This window comes from Oncorhynchus mykiss, chromosome 11 (assembly GCF_057628025.1).
Source record: "Oncorhynchus mykiss isolate SJ-2025 chromosome 11, ASM5762802v1, whole genome shotgun sequence".
Classification (NCBI taxonomy): domain Eukaryota; kingdom Metazoa; phylum Chordata; class Actinopteri; order Salmoniformes; family Salmonidae; genus Oncorhynchus; species Oncorhynchus mykiss.
In genome coordinates, this window is record NC_143032.1 from 36,474,450 (window position 1) to 36,495,898 (window position 21,449).

Sequence of the window (21,449 nt, forward strand, 5' to 3'; positions counted from 1 at the left end):
TGCTCGCACAGTTGATTTCTTCAAACCAAGCTGCTTACCTATTGCAGATTCAGTCTTCCCAGCCTGGTGCAGGTCTACAATTTTGTTTCTGGTGTCCTTTGACAGCTCTTTGGTCTTGGCCATAGTGGAGTTTGGAGTGTGACTGTTTGAGGTTGTGGACAGGTGTCTTTTATACTGATAACAAGTTCAAACAGGTGCTATTAATACAGGTAACGAGTGGAGGACAGAGGAGCCTCTTAAAGAAGAAGTTACAGGTCAATGAGAGCCAGAAATCTTGCTTGTTTGTCAGTGACCAAATACTTATTTTCCACCATAATTTGCAAATAAATTCATTAAAAATCCTACAATGTGATTTTCTGGATTTTTTCTCTCATTTTGTCTGTCATAGTTGAAGTGTACACCTATGATGAAAATTACAGGCCTCATCTTTTTAAGTGGGAGAACTTGCACAATTGGTGGCTGACTAAATACTTTTTTGCCCCACAGTATATGTCTCTTTATGAGAATACTGCACTTCTCCTGACATAAATCTGGTTCTTGCCCTCTCAAGGGACGCCATTTAACCGGCTGTCACAATCTCCGCACAATCAGTACGAATGCCTCAGGATTTAGCGCTCAACAATGCATCCCACTTGTAAAATAGCTGCTTCGTCTTTGTTTTTCTTAGTCAGTTTTCAGAGCACGACAACGTCATTGGACAGATCTACAAGAAAAGGATATCCAACTAAAATATTGTTTGAAGATGCTGTAGACAGGGCCGTGTTATCTAAGCAGAGTGTAGTCCTCAATAGAACAAGTGATACCTTCCAAGAAATGTAATGTCACTGAAGACCAAAAGTCTTGTCATTCTTGTAGAGAATTTGTAGGTCCATTACTAAATACAGTATATTATTTAATGAGCTACGGTGGAAATTATAGATCACTTTTAACACACATTGAGATTTCAAAAGCCTTTTATTTGGAATCCTAAATTCATTGATCATTGAGGTTCAAAGCAAATTGCAAGAAGTGAATTAAGAGGAAATAGAGCAGCATTTCTTATTTTATTTTAGTAACAGTTAAAGGTAGACTCAACGAAATGACGTGGCCACAGGCAGCACCACAAATATTGGGATGAGTGAGATGCAAGACTGCGCTCTCACACAGTCACAGTTTCTGCGCTCTCACACAGTCACACAGTTTCTGCGCATGTGCACAGGTTCGCGTCACACGGTTACAGCCTTGTAGCCAGGGAGCCAAAACAGCAGAGAAGTTGAGCCTCGTACTTCAATGCTCTTAGTTGTTGCGGAAATTGACCCACTATGCTGTTTACTTTCTGCCTCTATGTCATATCACGGAGTCTACCTTTAACATTACAACATATTATGCATTTGATACAACAGAGCACACTGTGACAGAGGAACAAGCTAAAATCTATCAACCCAGAGATTACCATTCACTCCAATTGGGGAAAGAGGAAGTGATGGCATGGGAAGGTGAGCATTTCCTGTTACTTCTTCATCTCCAGTATTCCACTTCCTGGCCCTCTCCGCTTCGCACTGCAGATGTTGCAAAACTGGACCCCAGGAATCTGAAAGAAGAGAAAAGGCAAAAGCCATATTAGGCAGGAAATCTGCTGCTCTCATCTGAAAGTCCATACTCTATATGAAGTGAGGAAGAGAGGGGGGTGAAAGGAGATTGGGTAGATACTTACCGTTCCAGGAGAAGGTAAACACTCCTTGTGGAACATGTGTCTGCAGTGGAAGACCACCACACTGAAGTTCTGGGCCATATCTACGCCAAAGGAGCAAAACATGAACGCAGGTGTTTTGAATAGCTTCAAATGCAACGATGGAAAGAAGCATCCCAATTATAATACTAAAGTGTAGACACTACATATGAATATGCAACATTATACTGTCTAATGCTTAATAAGGTAAGCCCACCTGATGGTAATATTGAAGCGTGACAGGATTCACAGATGTTCTCTTCTGAAAAAGAAATCAACAATTCAAACACAAACAATAAAACACATCAAAACGAATGCTTAACGAAGTCATTATGTTCCAACAGTTTGCACATCCACACACAAAAACAACTACCCACCATCCACCCTGACCCCTCTCATCTGAGTCCTATGCATCTTCTGGAGCAGTGACAGCGAGTCAGCCACCAAGATCTTCTTACAACCCTCCCGGAGCAAGATCTGAGAGACAGTGAAACAAAACCGTTTAAGAGGCAAGGCTGTTGTTAGTGATATTCTAGGTACACTATGTGATGGCTGATGTTTTGACATATGATAATGATATATTTATCATATTTCATTGGAAATGTTTTTTTTTTTTGCATATGCCACTATCCCGAGACACCCTCTGAGAGTGGGGTCCATCCATTATCAACGGCGACCCTGGAGTAATTAGGGGTAAGTGCATTGCTCAAGGGCACATTGACAGATTTTTCACTATGTCGGGTCAGGGATTCGATCTAGTGACCTTTCGGATACTGGCCCAACGCTCTAACCGCTAGGCTACCTGCAGGTTGTAGTCTTGGAGGATCTTGACCAGTGAGTCTCTGAGGTTAGGAATCTCCATGCCCTCCTTTATGCGGTGGATGAGTAAAATGGGATCCACATGTGTCCCAATGTTATTGAGGAGACCAGTAATGAAGGCTTGAGAGAGAAAAAAGACAGAAACTTAAAATGACACCTGTGGAAACACTATGCAGTAGGCCTGATCATTTGAAAGTGCTTCTGTATTCACGTGACCTACGTGGCTTATCGATGGAATACGAGATGAGATCCTCCCACAGCTCAGCGTCATCCTGCTCCTTGGCGAACTCTATGGCCTTGTCCACATCCTCCAGTTCCTCCATGATCATCTGAAGAGCCCGTCTACAGTTCCCCATTCTGCCTATGAAGGACAAGTTACAGTGGGTCAGTTTCCTCAGACCAAATGCAATTAGTTACCTGACTGGATGGAGGTATAGTTCAAGCTTTTCCCCCCGATCTAAAAGCATTTCTATCCATTTATAAAGCACTTATGAGCATTTCTAACCAGTTCTAATGGTTTATTCAGTAACGTTAATGTCACAGAAACTGTAAGGGGACACTTACTGAGCAGGAAGACAGTTTCCTCCACAAAGTTTCTCTCCTGACAAATTTCCAGAGCCTAAAAAACATAGGGAAGGCAGTTGCAACACACTTGAGTTTCAGAAGTAAGATGATTAATTATTCTTCTAGTGTAGTAATCTGACATACATGATAAGATAATATAGATCTAAATTCGAAGAAATGTACTTCATTCCATGTGTAACTCTGTGTTGTTGTTTGTGTCGCACTGCTTTGCTTTATCTTGGCCAGGTCGCAGTTGTAAATGAGAACTTGTTCTCAACTGGCCTACCTGGTTAAATAAAGGTGAAATAAAAAAATAAAAAAATATTTGTATTTGAGCACACAGTTTTTAAAGTGTCTCAATACCTTTTCTAGTGGGCAGTGGATGCTGTCTCTCAGGAATGGCAGTAGGTTGGGCCGATCGTATTCAGCATACAGGCCAATTTGTCTCTCATGGTACCGCTGACCCTTGTGGTGGTCCCTCTTGAATAGTTTGTGGAGATACTGAGAGAAGGAGGTGAAATGCCATGTTAAACACAATTTTCAAATCAAGATAATCATAGGAAATTAAAAACGTATAATCACTAAAGAACTTGTAGTGTGACTCACAATGTGTAGCAGCTCAGGCCTGTCCCTGAGTTCCTCCACCACTCTGTCAATCTGTAGAACATTGAAGACAGAAACATCATTAGCGAACAGCATGTGCTTTCATTTCAAACTCCCCAAGAAAGATTAAGGGAAGCCAAGTACACATACCAATATTTTGTCTTCGTTATCCAGGAGCATGTCGACAGCTTTCTGACAACACAAATGAAAAGGCCATTCTTCAGACAAAGAGACACACAAAGTGACTTATGACCTTTGTGGCCAGACAATCCAAATGCAATAAGAGCTGTGTGTACGAGGCACAAGGACTCAAGACGGAGGGTTTCCATGACTTTTGCACAGTTTAAAGCACTCAAAAACAGACTTTCAAAAAAGACAAGTTGATATTACTATTCAAGTAAGGACAATTATACGCATAACACAGCCTTAAACAGTAGCAAGGTCCTATGATACAGTAAGGAGTCTACTTAATAAAACAATTGTGCATGTGCTGGCGAATCACCTCTTTATCAAAGTCCATGAGGAGCACAATCTTGTCTTCTATGGAGGAGAAGAGGTCGTGTTTGTGGATCAGCTGGTAAACATCTTTATGCCTCAGTCTCAGGTAGATCTCCAGGGCTCGGTCATACCGCTGGTCATATGTATACCTGCATGGACAGAAGAAACACACAGCTTAGTGGTACTAATATATATATATATATATATATATATATATATATATATATATATATATAAATAAATAGGAAAATAAGCATTGCAGCAATAGAGAGGTAATGAAGTCAATCAAAATGCTCAAACCAGTATAGAGTCACTCACAGTTCAGCCAGTGTGGTGAGCAGGGTGCTGTTCATGGGGTCCTTCTTGAGGTGGTCGGTGACTGCCTGAACAATGGTCATGTTATTGTAGAGCTCTCCTGGCCACTCACGGATCAAGGTGGCAAAGCCCTTGGAGAAAGAGGTTGCAGAGAGAGGCTTGGTTAATGCTATTAAATTTGTTTCTTCTTGAGTGCTTGTTATAATACGAGTTATAACGTAAGGCAGTAAGAAGACCACCAGACCATCAGGAACAGACAGACATACCTCATAGTCTGACTTTAGAAACTCGTGTAAGATCATCTCATAGATGGCAGGTCTGAGACGCAGGTCCCCTCTAGGCAAGTACTGACTGATGGCCTGAAGATGCAGAGACAGGAGGAGAGGTGGGAAAACAAAAGGAGAGATATGGGAGGGAGTTACATGAGGGAAAGAAAACGATACAGAGAATTACAACAGTTAATACTGAGGGCAATACTGAGAGTATTGTTCATTCCAAAACTTGCTCAAAGTCTCTAATGCCATCATTTTCCACAAGTTGCAAGCTCACAATGTGGCCCGACTCACCTTCAACTGCCCAATGGTTTTAAACCTGTACACCTCATTCTCCCAGAGTTCCATGTTTTTTCCCAGCACCTTCTGACACTTCCTAGACTTAAAAGAACACGAGAGAGAGAGAGAGAGAGAGAGAGAACACGAGAGAGAGAACGAGAGAGAGAGAGAGCGAGACAGAGAGAAAATAATCACCACATCTACTCTTTACACTGGTATTTTGCAGAAGAAACACTAAACTGAAATAACTAAAAGGCTGAAGTACCTGGCAGCGGTGTCATAGTCACCTTTCTCCACCAGGTGATTGATGTAGGCCATCCCAATTTTCTGATTACAAAAGAAAAGACACTCCATGAGGGAACACAACATGAGTAATGGACTGTATCTGTAATTTCATCAAATGTTGTTTCCAAAAATCTACTTCATTCTTTTCCTTGACCTCAACAGATCTGTAAGTCATTATTAATGTCACGAAATCCTGTAAAATCACAGCCCCATCTAACTTAAAGTGAAGAAAGTAGAGGTCTTAGATCTTCGTTAGAAAATTAGACAACTAAGGGATCGCAATGTGTCAAGGCTTGAAGACATGCAGTGGACTACAAAAGTATTGGGAAAGTGACTATTTTTTCCCCCCAGCAGTTTGGATTTGAAATTAAAATGACTGAGGTTAAAGTGCAGACAGTCAGCTTTAATCCATATCAGGTGAATCGTTTAGAAAGTACAGCACTTTTTGTACATAAGCCCCCCCCCCCCCAATTTAGGGGACAAATTCACTTGTATGTGTATTAAAGTAGTAAAAAGTTCAGTTTTTGGTGGATGCTACCATGCTTACGGATAATCCTGACTGAATCGTGAATAATGATGAGTGAGAAAGTTAGATGCACAAACATCAAAACCCCCAAGACATGCTCACCGCTCAACATTACAAGAACTGGGGAGGTGATCATTTTTGGGAGAAACTATATTTGTGCATCTGTAACTTTCTCACTCATCATTATTCACGATTCATTACAGATTATCTGTAGTCATGGCAGCATCCACATTAATGCAGAAGTGTTGAGAAACATACTGTATTCTACTCTTATTTTACAATAAATGTGACTCCAAAATGACACAGTACATTATTTACCTCACCCTCCATTTCTCAAATCTGACCATAACTCTATCCTCCTGATTCCTTCTTACAAGCTAAAATTAAAAGCAGGAAGCACCAGTGGCACGGTCTATAAAAAAAAGTGGTCAGATGAAGCACATGCTAAACTACAGGACTGTTTTGCAAGCACAGACTGGAATATGTTCCGGGATTCTTCCGATGGCATTGAGGAGTACACCACATCAGTCACTGGCTTTATCAATAAGTGCATCGAGGACGTCCTCCCCACAGTGACTGTACGTACATACCCCAACCAGAAGCCACGGATTACAGGCAACATTCGCACTTAGCTAAAGGGTAGAGCTGCCACTTTCAAGTAGCGAGACTCTAAACCAGAAGCTTCTAAGAAATCCCGCCATGCCCTCTGACGAACCATCAAACAAGCAAAGCGTCAATACAGAACTAAGATCGAATCGTACTACACCGGCTCCGACGCTCGTCGGATGTGGCAGGGCTTGCAAACTATCACAGACTACAAAGGGAAGCAGAGCCAAGAGCTGCCCAGTGACACGAGCCTACCAGACGAGCAAAATAACTTCTATGCTCGCTTCGAGGCAAGTAACACTGAAACATGCATGAGCGCATTAGCTGTTCCGGATGACTGTGTGATCACGCTCTCCGCAGAAGATGTAATTAAGACCTTTAAACAGGTCAACATTCACAAGGCCACTGGGCCAGACGGATTACCAGGATGTGTACTCCAAGCATGCACTGACCAACTGGCAGGTGTCTTCACTGACATTTTCAACCTCTCCCTGTCTGAGTCTGTAATACCAACATGTTTCAAGCAGACCACCATAGTCCCTGTGCCCAAGAACACTAAGGAAACCTGCCTAGATGACTACCGACACGTAGCACTCACTTTCTGTAGCCATGAAATGCTTTGAAAGGCTGGTCATGGCTCACATCAACACCATTATCCCAGACCCACTCCAATTAGACCCACTCCAATTTGCATTCCGCACTAACAAATCCACAGATGATGTAATCTATATTGCACTCCACACTGCCCTTTCCCACCTGGACAAAAGGAACACCTATGTGAGAATGCTATTCATTGACTACAGCTCAGCGTTCAACACCATAGTGCCCTCAAAGCTCATCACTAAGCTAAGGACCCTGGAACTAAACACCTCTCTCTGCAACTGGATCCTAGATTTCTTGATGGGCCGTCCCCATGTGGTAAGGGTATGTAACAACTCCAACACCATCATTAAGTTTTCTGATGACAACAGTGGTAGGCCTGATCACCGACAACGATGAGACGGCCTATAGGGAGGAGGTCAGAGATCTGACCGTGTGGTGCAAGGACAACAACCTCTCCCTCAATGTGATCAAAACAAAGGAGATGGATTGTGGACTACAGGAAAAAGAGGACCGATCACGCCCCCATTCTCCTCGACGGGGCTGTAGTGGAGCAGGTTGAGAGCTTCAAGTTCCTTGGCATCCACATCACAACAAACTAACATGGTGCAAGCACACCAAGACAATCGTGAAGAGGGCACGACAAAACCTATTCCCTCTCACTAAATCTGAAAAGATTTGGCATGGGTCCTCAGATCCTCAAAAGGTTTTACAGCTGCACCATCAAGAGCATCCTGACGGGTTGCATCACTGCCTGGTATGGCAACTGCTCAACCTCCGACCGCAAGGCACTACAGAGGGTAGTGCATACAACCCAGTACATCACCGGGGTCAAGCTTCCTGCCATCCAGGACCTCTATTCCAGGCGGTGTCAGAGGAAGGCCCTAAATAATTGTCAAAGACTCCAGCCACCCTAGTCATAGACTGTTCTCTCTGCTACCGCACGGCAAACGGTACCAGAGCGCGAAGTCTAGGTCCAAGAGGCTTCTAAACAGCTTCTAGCCCCAAGCCATAAGACTCCCGAACAGCTAATCAAACGGCTACCCCCCCCACTACTCGCTGTTATTATCTATGCATTGCCACTTTAATAACCTTACCTGCAAGTACATAATTACCCAAATTACCTCAGCACCGGTGCCCCCGCACATTGACTCTATACCGGTACCCCCTGTATATTGCCCCGCTATTGTTATTTACTGCTGCTCTTTAATTATTTTTTATTCTTATCTCTTACTTTTAGTGTGGTATTTTCTTAAACTGCATTGTTGGTTAAGGGCTTGTAAGTAAGCATTTCGCTGTAAGGTCTACCTACACCTGTTGTATTCGGCGCATGTGACAAATCAAATTTGATTTCTAGTGGGCACAAAAAAAATTCTGAAACACAACCTTAACAAGCAGCAAATGCATCCAACAAATGTTTCTAGTGAAACGCTTGATTTAGTCATTGTGTACTATGAATACAGGACATTTTTTTTTACTTTTTGTACTTTAATACGCATATGTGAATTTGTCCCAATACTTTCGGTCCCCTAAACTGGGGGGGACTATGCACAAAAAGTGTACTAATTTCAAAACAGCTCACCCATATGGATAAAAATACACTCAAATTAAAGCTGACAGTCTGCACTTTAACCTCAGTCATTGTATTTCAAATCTAAAGTGCTGAAATACAGAGCACCCCCCCCAAATAAATGTTTGTTTCTATCCCAATACTATGAGCTCACTATGGTAAACGCAAATAGTATTTACGTACTACAGGTTGAATGCTCTGGTCTGATGTTACTTGGGTTCAACCCATTAAGTAAATGGGTGAAACACAGTAAAAGGTACTGCATTGACTGGCTCCCAAAGTTGTTTTTTTTAAACCCATAAAATGCTTGTAAGTAAGTTAGGACGTGGTTTGAAAAATATATATATATATATTTTTTAAAGAGGTCTAGCCTTCCATCCAAGGAACAACGACATTTCAGAAAGAGCAATACACTGTTCATAATCCTTGGGCCAGGAAAGACATTTTAAAATGTAACCCAATTATTTTAGTAAGAAAAAGAGAGCCAATGAGGCTTCTTTCACTGCAGCACAGTGAGAAAGGAGAAGATGGTTTTGTAGCTAGTGTGTGTGAGACATGAGAGAATCTGTATGAGGGGGACAGGCGCACAGGCGATGTGTCCTCTGCAGTTTAGGGTTAGCAGTAGGTATGGTCGGGTGTGAAAGGTAATATTCATACTGTTAGTTTGCTGAAGTGGGTTGGGATTTGGTCAAATACATACATGTAGGTAAAATAGGAGTAGGAATAACACATGATTAGCAAGGAATTGCACTACTCTGGGAAGGAATAGCACTTAACATGTCCAATGCCTATACAGTACCTGGACTTCATGGCGTTTAATGTTCTTGAAGCTGATCTCGGCAGCCATCAGAGCTTCCTGTGAGAGAGACAATACGTTTTGGTAACACGGTAACAGCCGACAGTTATAATGCATTAGTACTGAACACAGATGATATATCGCAGCAAAATACGAAGTTCCCACATGAAGTCTGCTTGATTGGATGATTATAACACCAACCTCATACTTCTTCTTATCCAGCAGCCAGTCAATGTGGTCATCTTGGTCTCTCTCTTTGGCCACCACAATGTCTTTAGGGCTGATGATGTAGTAGAGGGATTCTCCCTCGGAATGTTCTGTTGACACATGAGAATGCTGGAATGATCTTTAGTACATGATATATCCTGCACAGTAGTTTATAGTAGCTAGAATAATCTGTAAATACAGAGTGTCACTGAGTAGTGTTTGCCGGGGCTTTTCTGATGGGCTCACCCAGTCGGTAGTCTCGACACTCGTTCTCCTGGAAATTGCGGACGGTCAGGGCGTCTGATGAGATTTCCTCATAGCCCTCTGGAAGAGGCTGGATGATGTCCAGACAAGGCCGCGCTCGGAACTCCTCCTCCTGATCTCACACACACACACACACAAATGGTATATAAAGTGATTTCAGAAAGTATTCACACCAAACTTTATTTTTTTATTACAAAGTGGGATTGAAATGGATTTGTCATTTTTTGTTAACGATCTACTCATAAATAACATTTAAAAAAAATTATTTATGAAAAATAAAACACTAATATATCCTGATTAGAAGAGCATTCACCCACGAGTCAATATTAGAAGAAACGCCTTTGGCAATCACTATGATTACAGATGTGAGTTTTTGGGGGCAAGTCTCTAATAGTTTTGCACACCTGGATTGTACAATATTTGCCATTATTTTTTTATTTTTATTATTCAAGCACTGTCAAGTTGGTTGTTGATAATAGCTAGACAGCCATTTTCAAGTCAAGCCGACTTAAGTCAAAACAGTAGCTCAGGAGCATTCAATTGCGTCTTGGTAAGCAACTTCAGTTTAGATTTGGCCTTGTGTTTAAGGTTTTGTCTTGCTGAAAGGTGGATTTGTCTTCCAGCATTCAGAACCAGGTTTTTCCTCCAGGATTTTGCCTATGCTTAGCTCTTTTCCATTTATTTTTATCCTAAAAATCTCCCTTCTCCTTGCAGATGATAAGCATACCCGTAATATTATGCAGCCACCACCGTGCTTGACAATATGCCACAAACATAACGCTTTGTATTCAAGACAAAAAGTACATTTCTTTGCCATTTTTTTTGCAGTATTACTTAAGTGTTGAAAACAGGATGCATATTTTATTTTCACTGTCATTTAAAGTTAATATTGTGGAATAACTACAATGTTGTTGATCCATCCTCAATTCTCATATCACAATCATTAAACTCTGTTTTAAAATCACCATTGGCCTCATGGTGAAATCCCTGAGCGGTTTCCTTCCTCTCCGGTAACGGAGTTAGGAAGGATGCATGTATTGATAGACCATCCAAAGCCTAATTTCTAACTTAACCATGCTCAAAGGGACATTCACTGTCTGCTTTATTTTCATATATTTTTTTTTGACATCTACCCATCAGTGCCCTTCTTTGCAAGGCATTGGAAACCCTCCCTGGTCTTTGTGGCTGAATCGGTGCTTGAAATTCTCTACTCGATTGAAGGACCTTATATATACAGATAGTTGTATGTGTGGGATACAGAGGTGGGGGTAGTCATTAAAACGTCATGTTAACCACTATTATGGAATACAGAATGTGTCCATGCAACTTATTATGTGATATTTACTCCTGAACTTACTTAGGGCAGCCATAACAATGGGGATGAATACTTGACTGAAGACATTTCAGCTTTTCATTAAAAAAAAAGATATATGTTTTCACTTTGACATTATGTGGTATTGTGTGTAGAACAGTGACAAAATCTCACATTTGAATCCATTTTACATTCAGGCTGTAACACAACAAAATGTGGAAAAGGTCAAATGGGTGTGAATACTTTTACTTTAGACAAACGCACGCACAAACCAGCGAGCGCGCACAGACAGACGTAAACACACACATACAGACAATATCAACATTTAAATACCATGGCTGTGACCGCTTAAGCCATTCCATCATGCAACATATATACGGTTTCAAACCAAACATTACCATGTGATCAGAGTTCTCCTTCACAAAGTACAGGGTGACCAGCTGGTCTGCTAGAGGCGCCAGGCCACTGATGAAGAACTCCGTTTCAAACGCAGACACTACAAGAGAGAAGAAACCCACATTACTACAACTCCAAACTAATGCGCTTACCCCCACATTATATTACATTAAAAGTTCCACAAAACATTTTTGTTATCTAACAATACACTACATGTTCTCACCAATTTCCACATAACGGCTAGGAAGGTCTCTCAACTCTGTGTGGCCCCTCTCCTTCACAACACAGATCTTAATAGAGGAGCCCCAACCGATGATGAGGGTGGAGTTGTCTTTCCAGCACAGACTGCAGGGGTACATATCAGGCCGCAGGCTGACGTTATCCCGCAGGACGTTGGTGATTCGCTGTTTGGTGCTGATGTCATAAATCTTCACACCCTGGAAGAGACCAAGACAAACAGAGCATGTTTACTATGTGTACGTCCAATGCACTAATCTATGTAAGTTGACATGCTATAAGATGCAATAAAAATCCTAACATATACAATAAAGTAAATCATCATCATAAAGATTAAATATATAAGTATAAATTAAAACGACAAACTAATCGCCGTGTTTCTTGTTGCCACGTATCTGCAGCTTTGACGGTTCTCCTTACTTACCATATTGTTGGCCCAGGCGATGAGATTGGCCCTCCATTGGACGTTAGTGATGGTGCCCTCCCCCTCGTGCAGAGTGGACGTCTTCCAGCGGTTCAGCCAGTTCTTCTCGTACAGCAGCAGCTTGGGAAGGCAACATTAAAAATAAAAACACACATCAGAATCACGTGTGTCACCAATGATATCCAAATCAGCACCAGTTTCAAAAACAGACAAACAATCGTGTCCTTGGAGCGGTGGTTTGTGGTTCTGTATTTCCACCACCAGAGGGCAGTAGAGCACAAGGACAGGAGGTCGTCTTCTGTGTCAGTGGGCCACCCAGAGCAGGAGGATTGTGTTTCACTTTATCATAAACGTAAAGTAAACGGACACAGTGTTTTCCAACTTACTTCAAGTCAGTGAGCAGACATGATCCATCTTCACATGATTCAACTAACCTATCAGTGTGTGTGACATGTGACAAAAGAAGTGGAAGGAAAAACTACAGATTGCATTAAAGATGTGGTCTTTGAAACACAGATCAGCTTCAAAATAAAAGACTGGCAAAATCAATTCCTGATTACTTCAGTAGGTTTGACAGACAAAGCCTGCACCATATTTCTCTAAATCTCTGATTCTCGCCAATGGCTTTGAGACATTGATGGCTGTAGTCACTCTTTCCAGTCATTATGTAAACGGCGGAGGCATCACCTCAAAGGCCATATACATAAAAGGCCTTTCAGGCCCTTTAAAAACATCTCTCAGTGTCATACAGATGGATGTACAATACCACATAGGTATTATGTTCTGGGGAGTGAGATGAGAGAGAGAGAGCCCCGGCCTCTCTAATTCAAAAAAAAAAGTCTGAAAATGTTAACAGTTCTCTCCAAAGAGAGGACATAACACTGGCAGAACTGTGGAGACAGAATTGAATTGCCTTTGACAGGATGTGGCTCCAGTTGAGGCTTATTGATTTTCATCACAGGGCGCTTTATGGAGGGTCTTGAGAACAGGGAGAGGAAAGAAATCAGTACCAATTGAAAGAAAATGGTTACACTAACAATGAGCGTTTCCTTAGAAAAGAAAGGTGGATTGGATTATTCCAGAAGCTCTCTCTCACCAGTGCTGTAGATATGTATACATCTTGTTTTGTCTCTCTCCAATGGTCATTGAAATACAGTACTGTACAGATTTTCGGTCTATTTTAATCATTTATACTAAGTGATGCCGCAGACTGCAGCCTTTGTAACTCAAAAGGGAACATTAATACCTAATATATAGCAAGTTTTTTTCTGGAGTCTGAGACAAATTAGAGAGGAAACTGCTGTGTGCCTGCCTGTCCAAGACCCTAAGACTATGGGCCTTCCTGATAATGACATCTATTTGGTGTGCTTGTGAAGCATTGCCTTTCAAACACTGTTGAGCGAGCAGCACTTTGTGAAAATGGGCCGTTCTCCCCGGAGTGCACTCCAGAAGAGAGACAGGGGAAAGTAAGAGCCTTTCACACCACCCAGCAAAGGCCTACAGTGTGTGTGCACAGCCATCAGCCAAGCACAAGGGAGGAGGAGGCTCACAAGAACAAAATCTAAATTAATTAATTTTGAAAAACAAATGGCTAATATTCTATCCACATTAGCTAACGCTCAACAGTTTTCAACTACACTGCTAACACAGTTGAGATGGGCTATATAGTGTAATCACATTGGGGGAAAAAAATACCTTTCAATCTCACCTTGTTGCCTCCGGTGACAAATTGTTTGTAGTTTGAACTGCTGAACCGAGGGTGTAACGCCACCACCTGGAGAACATAGCAAGTGGATCCATTTAGAACGCATCAAGTTTAGAAGCAATGATGGGGGCTATCTTGAGATGCACTGAATATATTAGTATACCACCTCGTACATATACTCTCAACGAAAAGTATGAAGTTAAAAGAAGTACATGCATTTGACATCAGCTTACTTTGACAGGACAGTCAAAGTTCTCATGGAAGCCCTCCCTCGTGTAGAGTCCAAACACTTGAACCTGCAATAGAGAAAGTGTTGAATGTCAGTATAAAAAAATATATCTGTACTGTGTTTGCAGCTGTTTCTGAGGCACTCTTGTGTATGCAGGGGGAGTTCTGGACAGCAAGACTGATTGGATCACTGCTACCCTTCCACTGGGTCACCAATTAGTGGCCAGGTTGAATCTCTGAACCCTCTGGTGCTTTGATACGAGCATCCTAATCTTTGGCTTTACCACAGCCGCAGTTACTGTAGTTACAGCAATACTATGTAACAATTACACTGTACCACAGCCTGACTGTCTGGGAGTCAAAAAAGAACAAAAAGAAAGTTTCAAAAAGAAACATCACGCCCTTTTCACGCTCCATTTTCAATCCCATCGATGATTCAGGATTATTTGAAGGGATTGACACAGATTAATGGCAAACTGAATTGGCCGAGGACGGACAACTGCAGCGGCGTCGGTTTTAATTGTCAACGCCACTTTCTGCGCGACAAGATCTTGTTTCGCCGCTGGAGTGCGAGCGAGGAGGCGATATCAGAGAGCATATCTGGACTGCAGGATCCATGAAGCATGGTAATAATGATCAGGAGAGGAGCGATAACAAGAAGGTAGAGAGCACTGAGAGGGTATCCATAGAGACCTGATGACTGACAGCCAGGCAGACAGATGGATGGGAGAGTCTTTCCCCTTAGAACATGAGCATGAACATGTGCTTGTTCAAAACCCTATACATTCGTAGATTTATGAAAGTAAACAGGTATGAGGAAGATAAAGCTTGTGGTTTGTAAAACTTATATGGGTACTGGGGCACATTCCATATATCTAAATTCCCTTTCTCCAGGCAACAAGTTCCATTAAATTCTAAATATGAACAAGAATGTCCTTTGCTTTTAGCATTGATGAAATGAGTTCAACACATTGCATAATTTCATGGTAAATTCAAAGTGATGTTCAACGTATTACACAGAATACCTTGCCACTTAATGGAGATCTAGGCTACATTCCAAATGGCACCCTATTCCCTAATTGAATCAACGTTGTTTCCATGTAATTTCCATGAATTGACATCTGTGCCCAGTGGAGTGTCACCCTTTCTGTACGGGAGCAGAGAGATGATCTCACCTTGCCGTCCTCAGAGCAGATCCCCATATGCTCTCCACTCTCATCCAGACTGATCTGGTTGATCTTCACTGGACTCTGAGGAGAGACCACAACCACAACAACAACAACATTGACACAGAATGACTGGGAACGTTCTGAGAGCAGGTGATTACTTGGAATTGAGTTGAGTACTTACAATTTCAAACTTCTGAGTCAGATTTCCTTGGATGTCCAGAAGGAAAACCTTCCCAAAGTGAGTGCCCAGTGCAAGGAACTGAAATGGAATGAACCTGAGATTAATCTTTAGGACAATTCAAAATGTTTAGCAAAAACGTGTACTACTGGTGAAAGAGGCAAGAGGATTAAAAAGGCACTATGTCTAGCATAGCTGGGGAAGGCGAGTAGTGGGGTGGAATCAGTGGGCTCTGGGGCAAAAACTGTGAAATTACAGAGGGTGCGAAAAAACCCTGTTTATTAAAGCAGACAGTGTGAAATGGTATTTTGTCTCTCAAATTAAAACGCTTAAACATAATAAATGCGCTGTACATCTGGCTTCTCCTCGCGTCGCCAGCAACCCAACCACCGCCTCTCCTGCCCACCGTAAAGCTATTATTTTCTACAGAGCAGCAACTGGTTTCCCACGTTTCCTGCTTTTGTACAGTATGTGAGTGTGTTGAAGTGTGTGTGTGTGAGAGAGAGAGAAAGAATGTATGTGTAGGTCCGCTGGGACAAGAAATTATCAAAACTGGGAGGCTTTTTGGCATTAGATTAAGTGTGCGTTCTTCCACACCGGCCCAGCTCGAGCCCCTCCCCCTAATCCCTCTCCCTTTCCTCCCCTGTGTGTGCGGTGAGCCCACCATGCTTCAGTGCAGCCTATAATGAAATGCTTATATTTACAGGCACAGCTGAGCATGTCAGACAGAGCCCCTGCAATCTCCCCAAATAAAATACCCCAAAATAAATAAATAAAAAAGGGGTCAACCTTGCGAGGCGGAGTGACTTTTAAAAAGGATTTATTAGAATGGAATTGTTCAAATTAAATTCCGATTCAGGCACTGAAAATATGAGGCAACATCAGGCAATGCGGAGTGTTGGTGGTTTTAAAGGCGGCGGGGGTTGGCTGGGTCGGGGGTTTGTGTCACAGTACAGGTAGCATAGCTGGCAGGCGGTACACAAGCACAAAAACACCGGCAAGAAGGGAAGTCGGGTAAAATGTGGAATTGCACAGGAATCTGCACAGCAATGTCTCTCACTCTGGCAGGATTGCTTTTTTTATAGGATCAAAGAGAGGAGAGAAAGAAAAAAGAAATAAGTGAAAATCAATAGTGGTTAATAAAACATCAGGTGAGCAGACATAACCAGGTATGACTCGCCCTCTGCCCAGACGTGCATGAGTGCACTCGGTGCCATAACGATTAGCCATCCAGCTCAGAGATGGCCCGCTGAAAAACAGAAACGTTCAAAAAGAGAACAGGGGAGCAAAAAGCTATAAGAAACGGAAATAAGAAAGGGATAAAGAAAATGGCCGGCAGCGGCTGATGTGTACCTCCCTGAGTGAAAGGGATGAGTGGAGGGTGAGAAAGAAATGGCCTGCCTCTCCATATTGTAGAAAGAGAATGCTAACCGACATTGAATATATCAAACGTGCGTAAACAATGACATTTGAAATCTAGTGTAGTTTAGACTGAAAAGCTCTGGTAGGTTAGGACCTGTACCTTATCATGGACAGTCATACAGCTGGCAGCATCCTTTTGGAGAATCTCAGTCACCCCATTGGCCAGTCGCTCATACTTCAGCTTAGGCTCCTCCTCGCTGTCCTCTTCCTAGTTTGAAAGAGGGATCCAGTTAAAACAATCCAGCATAATTCATCTATGATACACAGAATATTACACTGGCACAGATTCATGCATTAACCTTGCTGATAGGGAATCTGAATTTGGTATGGAAATTCCCTATCAGCAAGGTAGGAAATTCAATACAAAACTTCCATAGAAAATTCCCTTTCACTATCAGCAAGGTAAATGTTTCTAGATACACAAATAAATGTCCAAGGCCAGTCCACTCTCCATCTGTAACCAGATCATCCTTCCTCTCTACTGGCTGTGCCACAGTGTCCCAGGAACATAAATTGATTACAACCCTCCTAGGAACCCCAAGCATGTGCGCTGCTGCCATATTCTCCTGTGGTACATTTGCGGTCACAGCCTGAATATTCCCCATAACCCAGTTTATAACCAATGCTGCATAGACTGTGGCCGTATATATGGTGCATCAACACAAAACAAAGACTGCTATTATATGCACTATGTGAGAAGGTGGGTGGGTGGGGGGGGGGGGGGTTCAAGAATGTGTGGAAAGAATGTCATTTACAAGAACCATCCTTTCCCACTCTACACCAGTATGTCTATTTCCTGTTTATTCCCTTGTGAAATTTCTAATGCATGGGCATTTGTCACAGTTTTACAAAGCTATAACACAGAACAAACAAATTTACACCCCATAAAAGGTCTACAGGCACCATTTTTCATATGTTTGTTAAGGTGGTAAATTTCCTTTTTGTTAGACTTACGAGACTTTGCCACAACACCCCATTTCAATTAATATATATTCATATAGGCTAAATGTCTAGTAGGGCATGCTAAAATCAAGGGTCTAATCAGAAAGTCATATTACAACAGCCCATGGGGGACACAATCAAGTGAACGTGAATCTGTCTAAAGAGCATGAACCAAGGGACTGGTGGGAGTATGTAACTTGGTTCCGATCTAGCCATTCTGGCAAAGCCTTCAGCACACAGGCTACACTCTCACTTCATTCATCAAGTCGGTCTACTGACAACCCACTCACGGAGACAGGTGCCTAGCGAATGGGCAAGCTACACCACAATAACTAAATAAGCGGAGGCTTGTAGCGATTCAGAGGGGGACATACAATCATGCAGTCCCAGGTGCTTGTTTACCTGTGAGTGTTAGTGTGCCGAGAGGATTCTGTTTGTGGACTGGTGATAGGGGGCAGGCAGACTTTTCATTTACTGGTGAAGATTTCCTTTCTCTATTCGGAATGGTTTTTCTTTGGGGAGTAGGGGGTGGAATTGCTCAATGTACTGGCTATTCCTTACATTTCATTCTCTGTATCATTTAAAGACAGGCTGCTCCTCACCCTCTCTAGCAGTCTGACATGCTATATAGAATCAAAAGGTGTGGTGCAACAGTGTACTTCACAACTGCGTGCGTCTCTGACATGGTCAGACATTTTATCTTCTGCTGTTAACCCAGATGATTTTCACAACATCTGGAAAATTGCATAATAACATGTCTAAATCTGCTTAGTTTTTGCTGTAAAAAAAATATATATGTTGTTTGTTTACAGGTGGGAAGAGAATAAATGCACAGACAGCACATGCATTTTCTACAATTACTTCAGCCTAAATTAATCAAAGATGTTCCACTTTTTATTAGCGGGCCATATACATAGTTTGCACACAGTATCTTACCTCAGAGTCATCTGTGGATTCTTCACTTGGTTTTCTTCCCTAGAAGACATACAATCATGCTTATTAAAAGACAAGAGAGATCTAAAGCAAAAATGACATTACATTATGGATGCAATGTTTGCTTTAGACCAGTTTGGTTTGAGTTTTACTTGGCTAATTATCTGTCAAACTCAACTCCACGATGTACTTCACATCAACAGAGTTGAGCGGAGATGAGAGTGGGCGGAGTGTACCTCCGACGACATCGAGTCGCTCTCAGTCGATACGAGGAAACAGTCGGTGGTTGTATTTTATTATCGTTTTATTAAAAAGTATGGATTTCAGCAAACAAAGGAAGGCACACAACAGAGGGCAAACATGGGTAGGCTACACGGTAAGGGTTTAAAAGGGCAACTGCACTTCCTGACTTGGCCTGGTTTTAGATTTGGTTCATTAAGGGCAATTCCGCCACTTTTCAACCTCAAATTCATCATTTCCAGCACCAAACCAGTGTCTACATACAGATAACTGCCAAAATAAAGGAAATACCAACACAAATTGTCTTAATATAGATTCTGTAAGTGTCTGGAACTCTACTGAAGGGATGCGTCACCAATCTTCCGCAAGAAATCGCATCATTTGGTATTTTGTTGATGGTGGTAGAAAACGCTGTCTCAGGCACCGCTCCAGAATCTCCCCTAAGTATTCAATTGGGTTGAAATCTGGTGAATGAGATGGCCAAGGCATATGGTTTGCATAGTTTTCATGCTCATCAAACCAGTCAGTGCCCTGTGGATGGGGGCATTGTCCTCCTATGGGGACATGGCCCTGTGGATGGGGACATGGCCCTGTGGATGGGGACATGGCCCTGTGGATGGGGACATGGCCCTGTGGATGGGGACATGGCCCTGTGGATGGGGACATGGCCCTGTGGATGGGGACATGGCCCTGTGGATGGGGACATGGCCCTGTGGATGGGGACATGGCCCTGTGGTTGGGGACATGGCCCTGTGGATGGGGACATAGCCATGGTAGCCAAAATAATGGCCTGCCCAATATTTTGTTATACATGACCCTAAGCATGATGGGACATTAATTAATCATATTGTTTTCTCCAAAACCTAGAAATGCACCATTTTCACATGTTGACACTGGTATTGTGCTGGACATAATGCAAATGAGGTTGAAAAGTGGTGAAATTGCCCTTTAAGAAATGCTAGTGGCCATGACTGTGGTTTGATTGATGTGGGTGTCTTGTGTGTGTTCGCAGGTAGGAAGAGTTAGCCAAATGATTTCGCCAATTAGCTTCAACCGGCTGGTGTGCATCCGTGGCAAAGTAAGTTTGACTTGTCTTACAGAATTTTTTTTTTAAAGCATATGCATAACCGTGGTAGCGATTGAAAGGGACCAGTTAGTCAATTATGGGGAAATTATTAGACCAAAAAGGTGAGGACAAATAGACACAATCAATGGGGTAATGTTTGGATTCTGTGGATTATACAAATACTCTTTGTGAACGAAATCTTAAATGACTCTGGATACATTCAGTAACATGATAAGAATATTTCTGGAAGATATGTTGTAGGTGAAAGATAAGACAAACACATTTCAAAGGTTTGAGTGAGAGGACTAACTAGTGGACATTCATTTCAATGCACTTATGAATGAAAGAAGACTCGCAATCTGGGTCAGGTGGGCACAATTTTGTTGTTATATTGCCAACATGACTAGTGAAGTTAGAAAATACGACATTACTGTGTTAGGCTTTCACAATGCAATTCAGGGAAACAAATCGTAATTTAAAAAAAAGAGTCATGAGCAGTGGCGACCCGTCATTCAGGGCAGGTGGGGCAGAGCGTGTTACATATCAGTTTGCAAGCAATGTAAAAAAAAATATATATAATTCAGTTAATAAAGCTGCACACACACGGTCTCTTTTTTGTTTTCTTGAGTAAGGCAGCTCCAAAATGCAGGTGTTTCAGCCTAGCTCAGTGCTTTCTGTGGTGGTGGGGCGAGCCAGCAGAAAATAGGAGCATTGCGCCGTGATTGACTCAGTGTTCTGTCACTCATGGGGACAGTACGTCATCTGCAAGTTTAAGTCCTTAGCAAGGGTAGACATCCACAATTTCAGTCCTTTCGGGTCCTGCCATAGAGTTATATTACAATTGCCCTTCCAAGAAGGCTCAAGGTCATTGGCCACAGATAAAATGAAGGTGAAATCCAGTTATATGTACAGTAGCTTTGAACTGATCATGTCAACATCTTCCTTTCAAAGTCTTAGCTAGCAGTCATCATCATGAATAAAGTTGACAATCTACTGGAAAATCCTTTTTAATCCTTGTCATATGAAGAGAAATAATGAAGATAAATTGAAGATAAAATGAATCGGTGCTCATTGGCCATTGGACATGAAGATTACTCAACAAGTTGGATATCGCAAATTCAACAATGAGTCGTTTTGAAGGAATCAATGGCTAACTGCAAGCGTTGCAAAGCAAACACTAACCTGCTATTCAATGGAGTGGCTGTGTGTTTTCTCCCCCCAAGTTCCCACCATGAATCCAGAGAATGCCAGACCTTGATAACAAAAAACTTGCCCACAAAGGAAC

The 21,449-nt window shown here is 42.2% G+C and overlaps 1 protein-coding gene across 1 annotated transcript in view; it reads right to left on the reverse strand.

Annotated features, from left to right (window-relative positions):
* Positions 1-935: 935 nt before the first annotated feature.
* The window catches only part of LOC110535636 (vacuolar protein sorting-associated protein 41 homolog), a 32,372-nt gene continuing 11,858 nt past the window's right edge, over positions 936-21,449 (reverse strand). The window contains exons 2-28 of the mRNA XM_021620749.3: positions 18,862-18,900; positions 17,084-17,191; positions 15,565-15,642; positions 15,390-15,464; positions 14,220-14,282; positions 13,990-14,055; positions 12,282-12,401; positions 11,844-12,057; positions 11,623-11,720; positions 9,895-10,024; positions 9,643-9,758; positions 9,445-9,501; positions 5,324-5,385; positions 5,074-5,155; positions 4,774-4,866; positions 4,511-4,638; positions 4,197-4,341; positions 3,845-3,886; positions 3,698-3,748; positions 3,455-3,592; positions 3,092-3,146; positions 2,748-2,888; positions 2,511-2,647; positions 2,086-2,185; positions 1,926-1,970; positions 1,694-1,773; positions 936-1,570 (exon numbers count right to left, since the gene is read on the reverse strand). Coding sequence (XP_021476424.1) covers positions 1,490-1,570; positions 1,694-1,773; positions 1,926-1,970; positions 2,086-2,185; positions 2,511-2,647; positions 2,748-2,888; positions 3,092-3,146; positions 3,455-3,592; positions 3,698-3,748; positions 3,845-3,886; positions 4,197-4,341; positions 4,511-4,638; positions 4,774-4,866; positions 5,074-5,155; positions 5,324-5,385; positions 9,445-9,501; positions 9,643-9,758; positions 9,895-10,024; positions 11,623-11,720; positions 11,844-12,057; positions 12,282-12,401; positions 13,990-14,055; positions 14,220-14,282; positions 15,390-15,464; positions 15,565-15,642; positions 17,084-17,191; positions 18,862-18,900 — 2,544 coding nt within the window. The 3' untranslated portion in view covers positions 936-1,489. The remainder of the gene's footprint in view (positions 1,571-1,693; positions 1,774-1,925; positions 1,971-2,085; positions 2,186-2,510; positions 2,648-2,747; positions 2,889-3,091; positions 3,147-3,454; positions 3,593-3,697; positions 3,749-3,844; positions 3,887-4,196; positions 4,342-4,510; positions 4,639-4,773; positions 4,867-5,073; positions 5,156-5,323; positions 5,386-9,444; positions 9,502-9,642; positions 9,759-9,894; positions 10,025-11,622; positions 11,721-11,843; positions 12,058-12,281; positions 12,402-13,989; positions 14,056-14,219; positions 14,283-15,389; positions 15,465-15,564; positions 15,643-17,083; positions 17,192-18,861; positions 18,901-21,449) is intronic.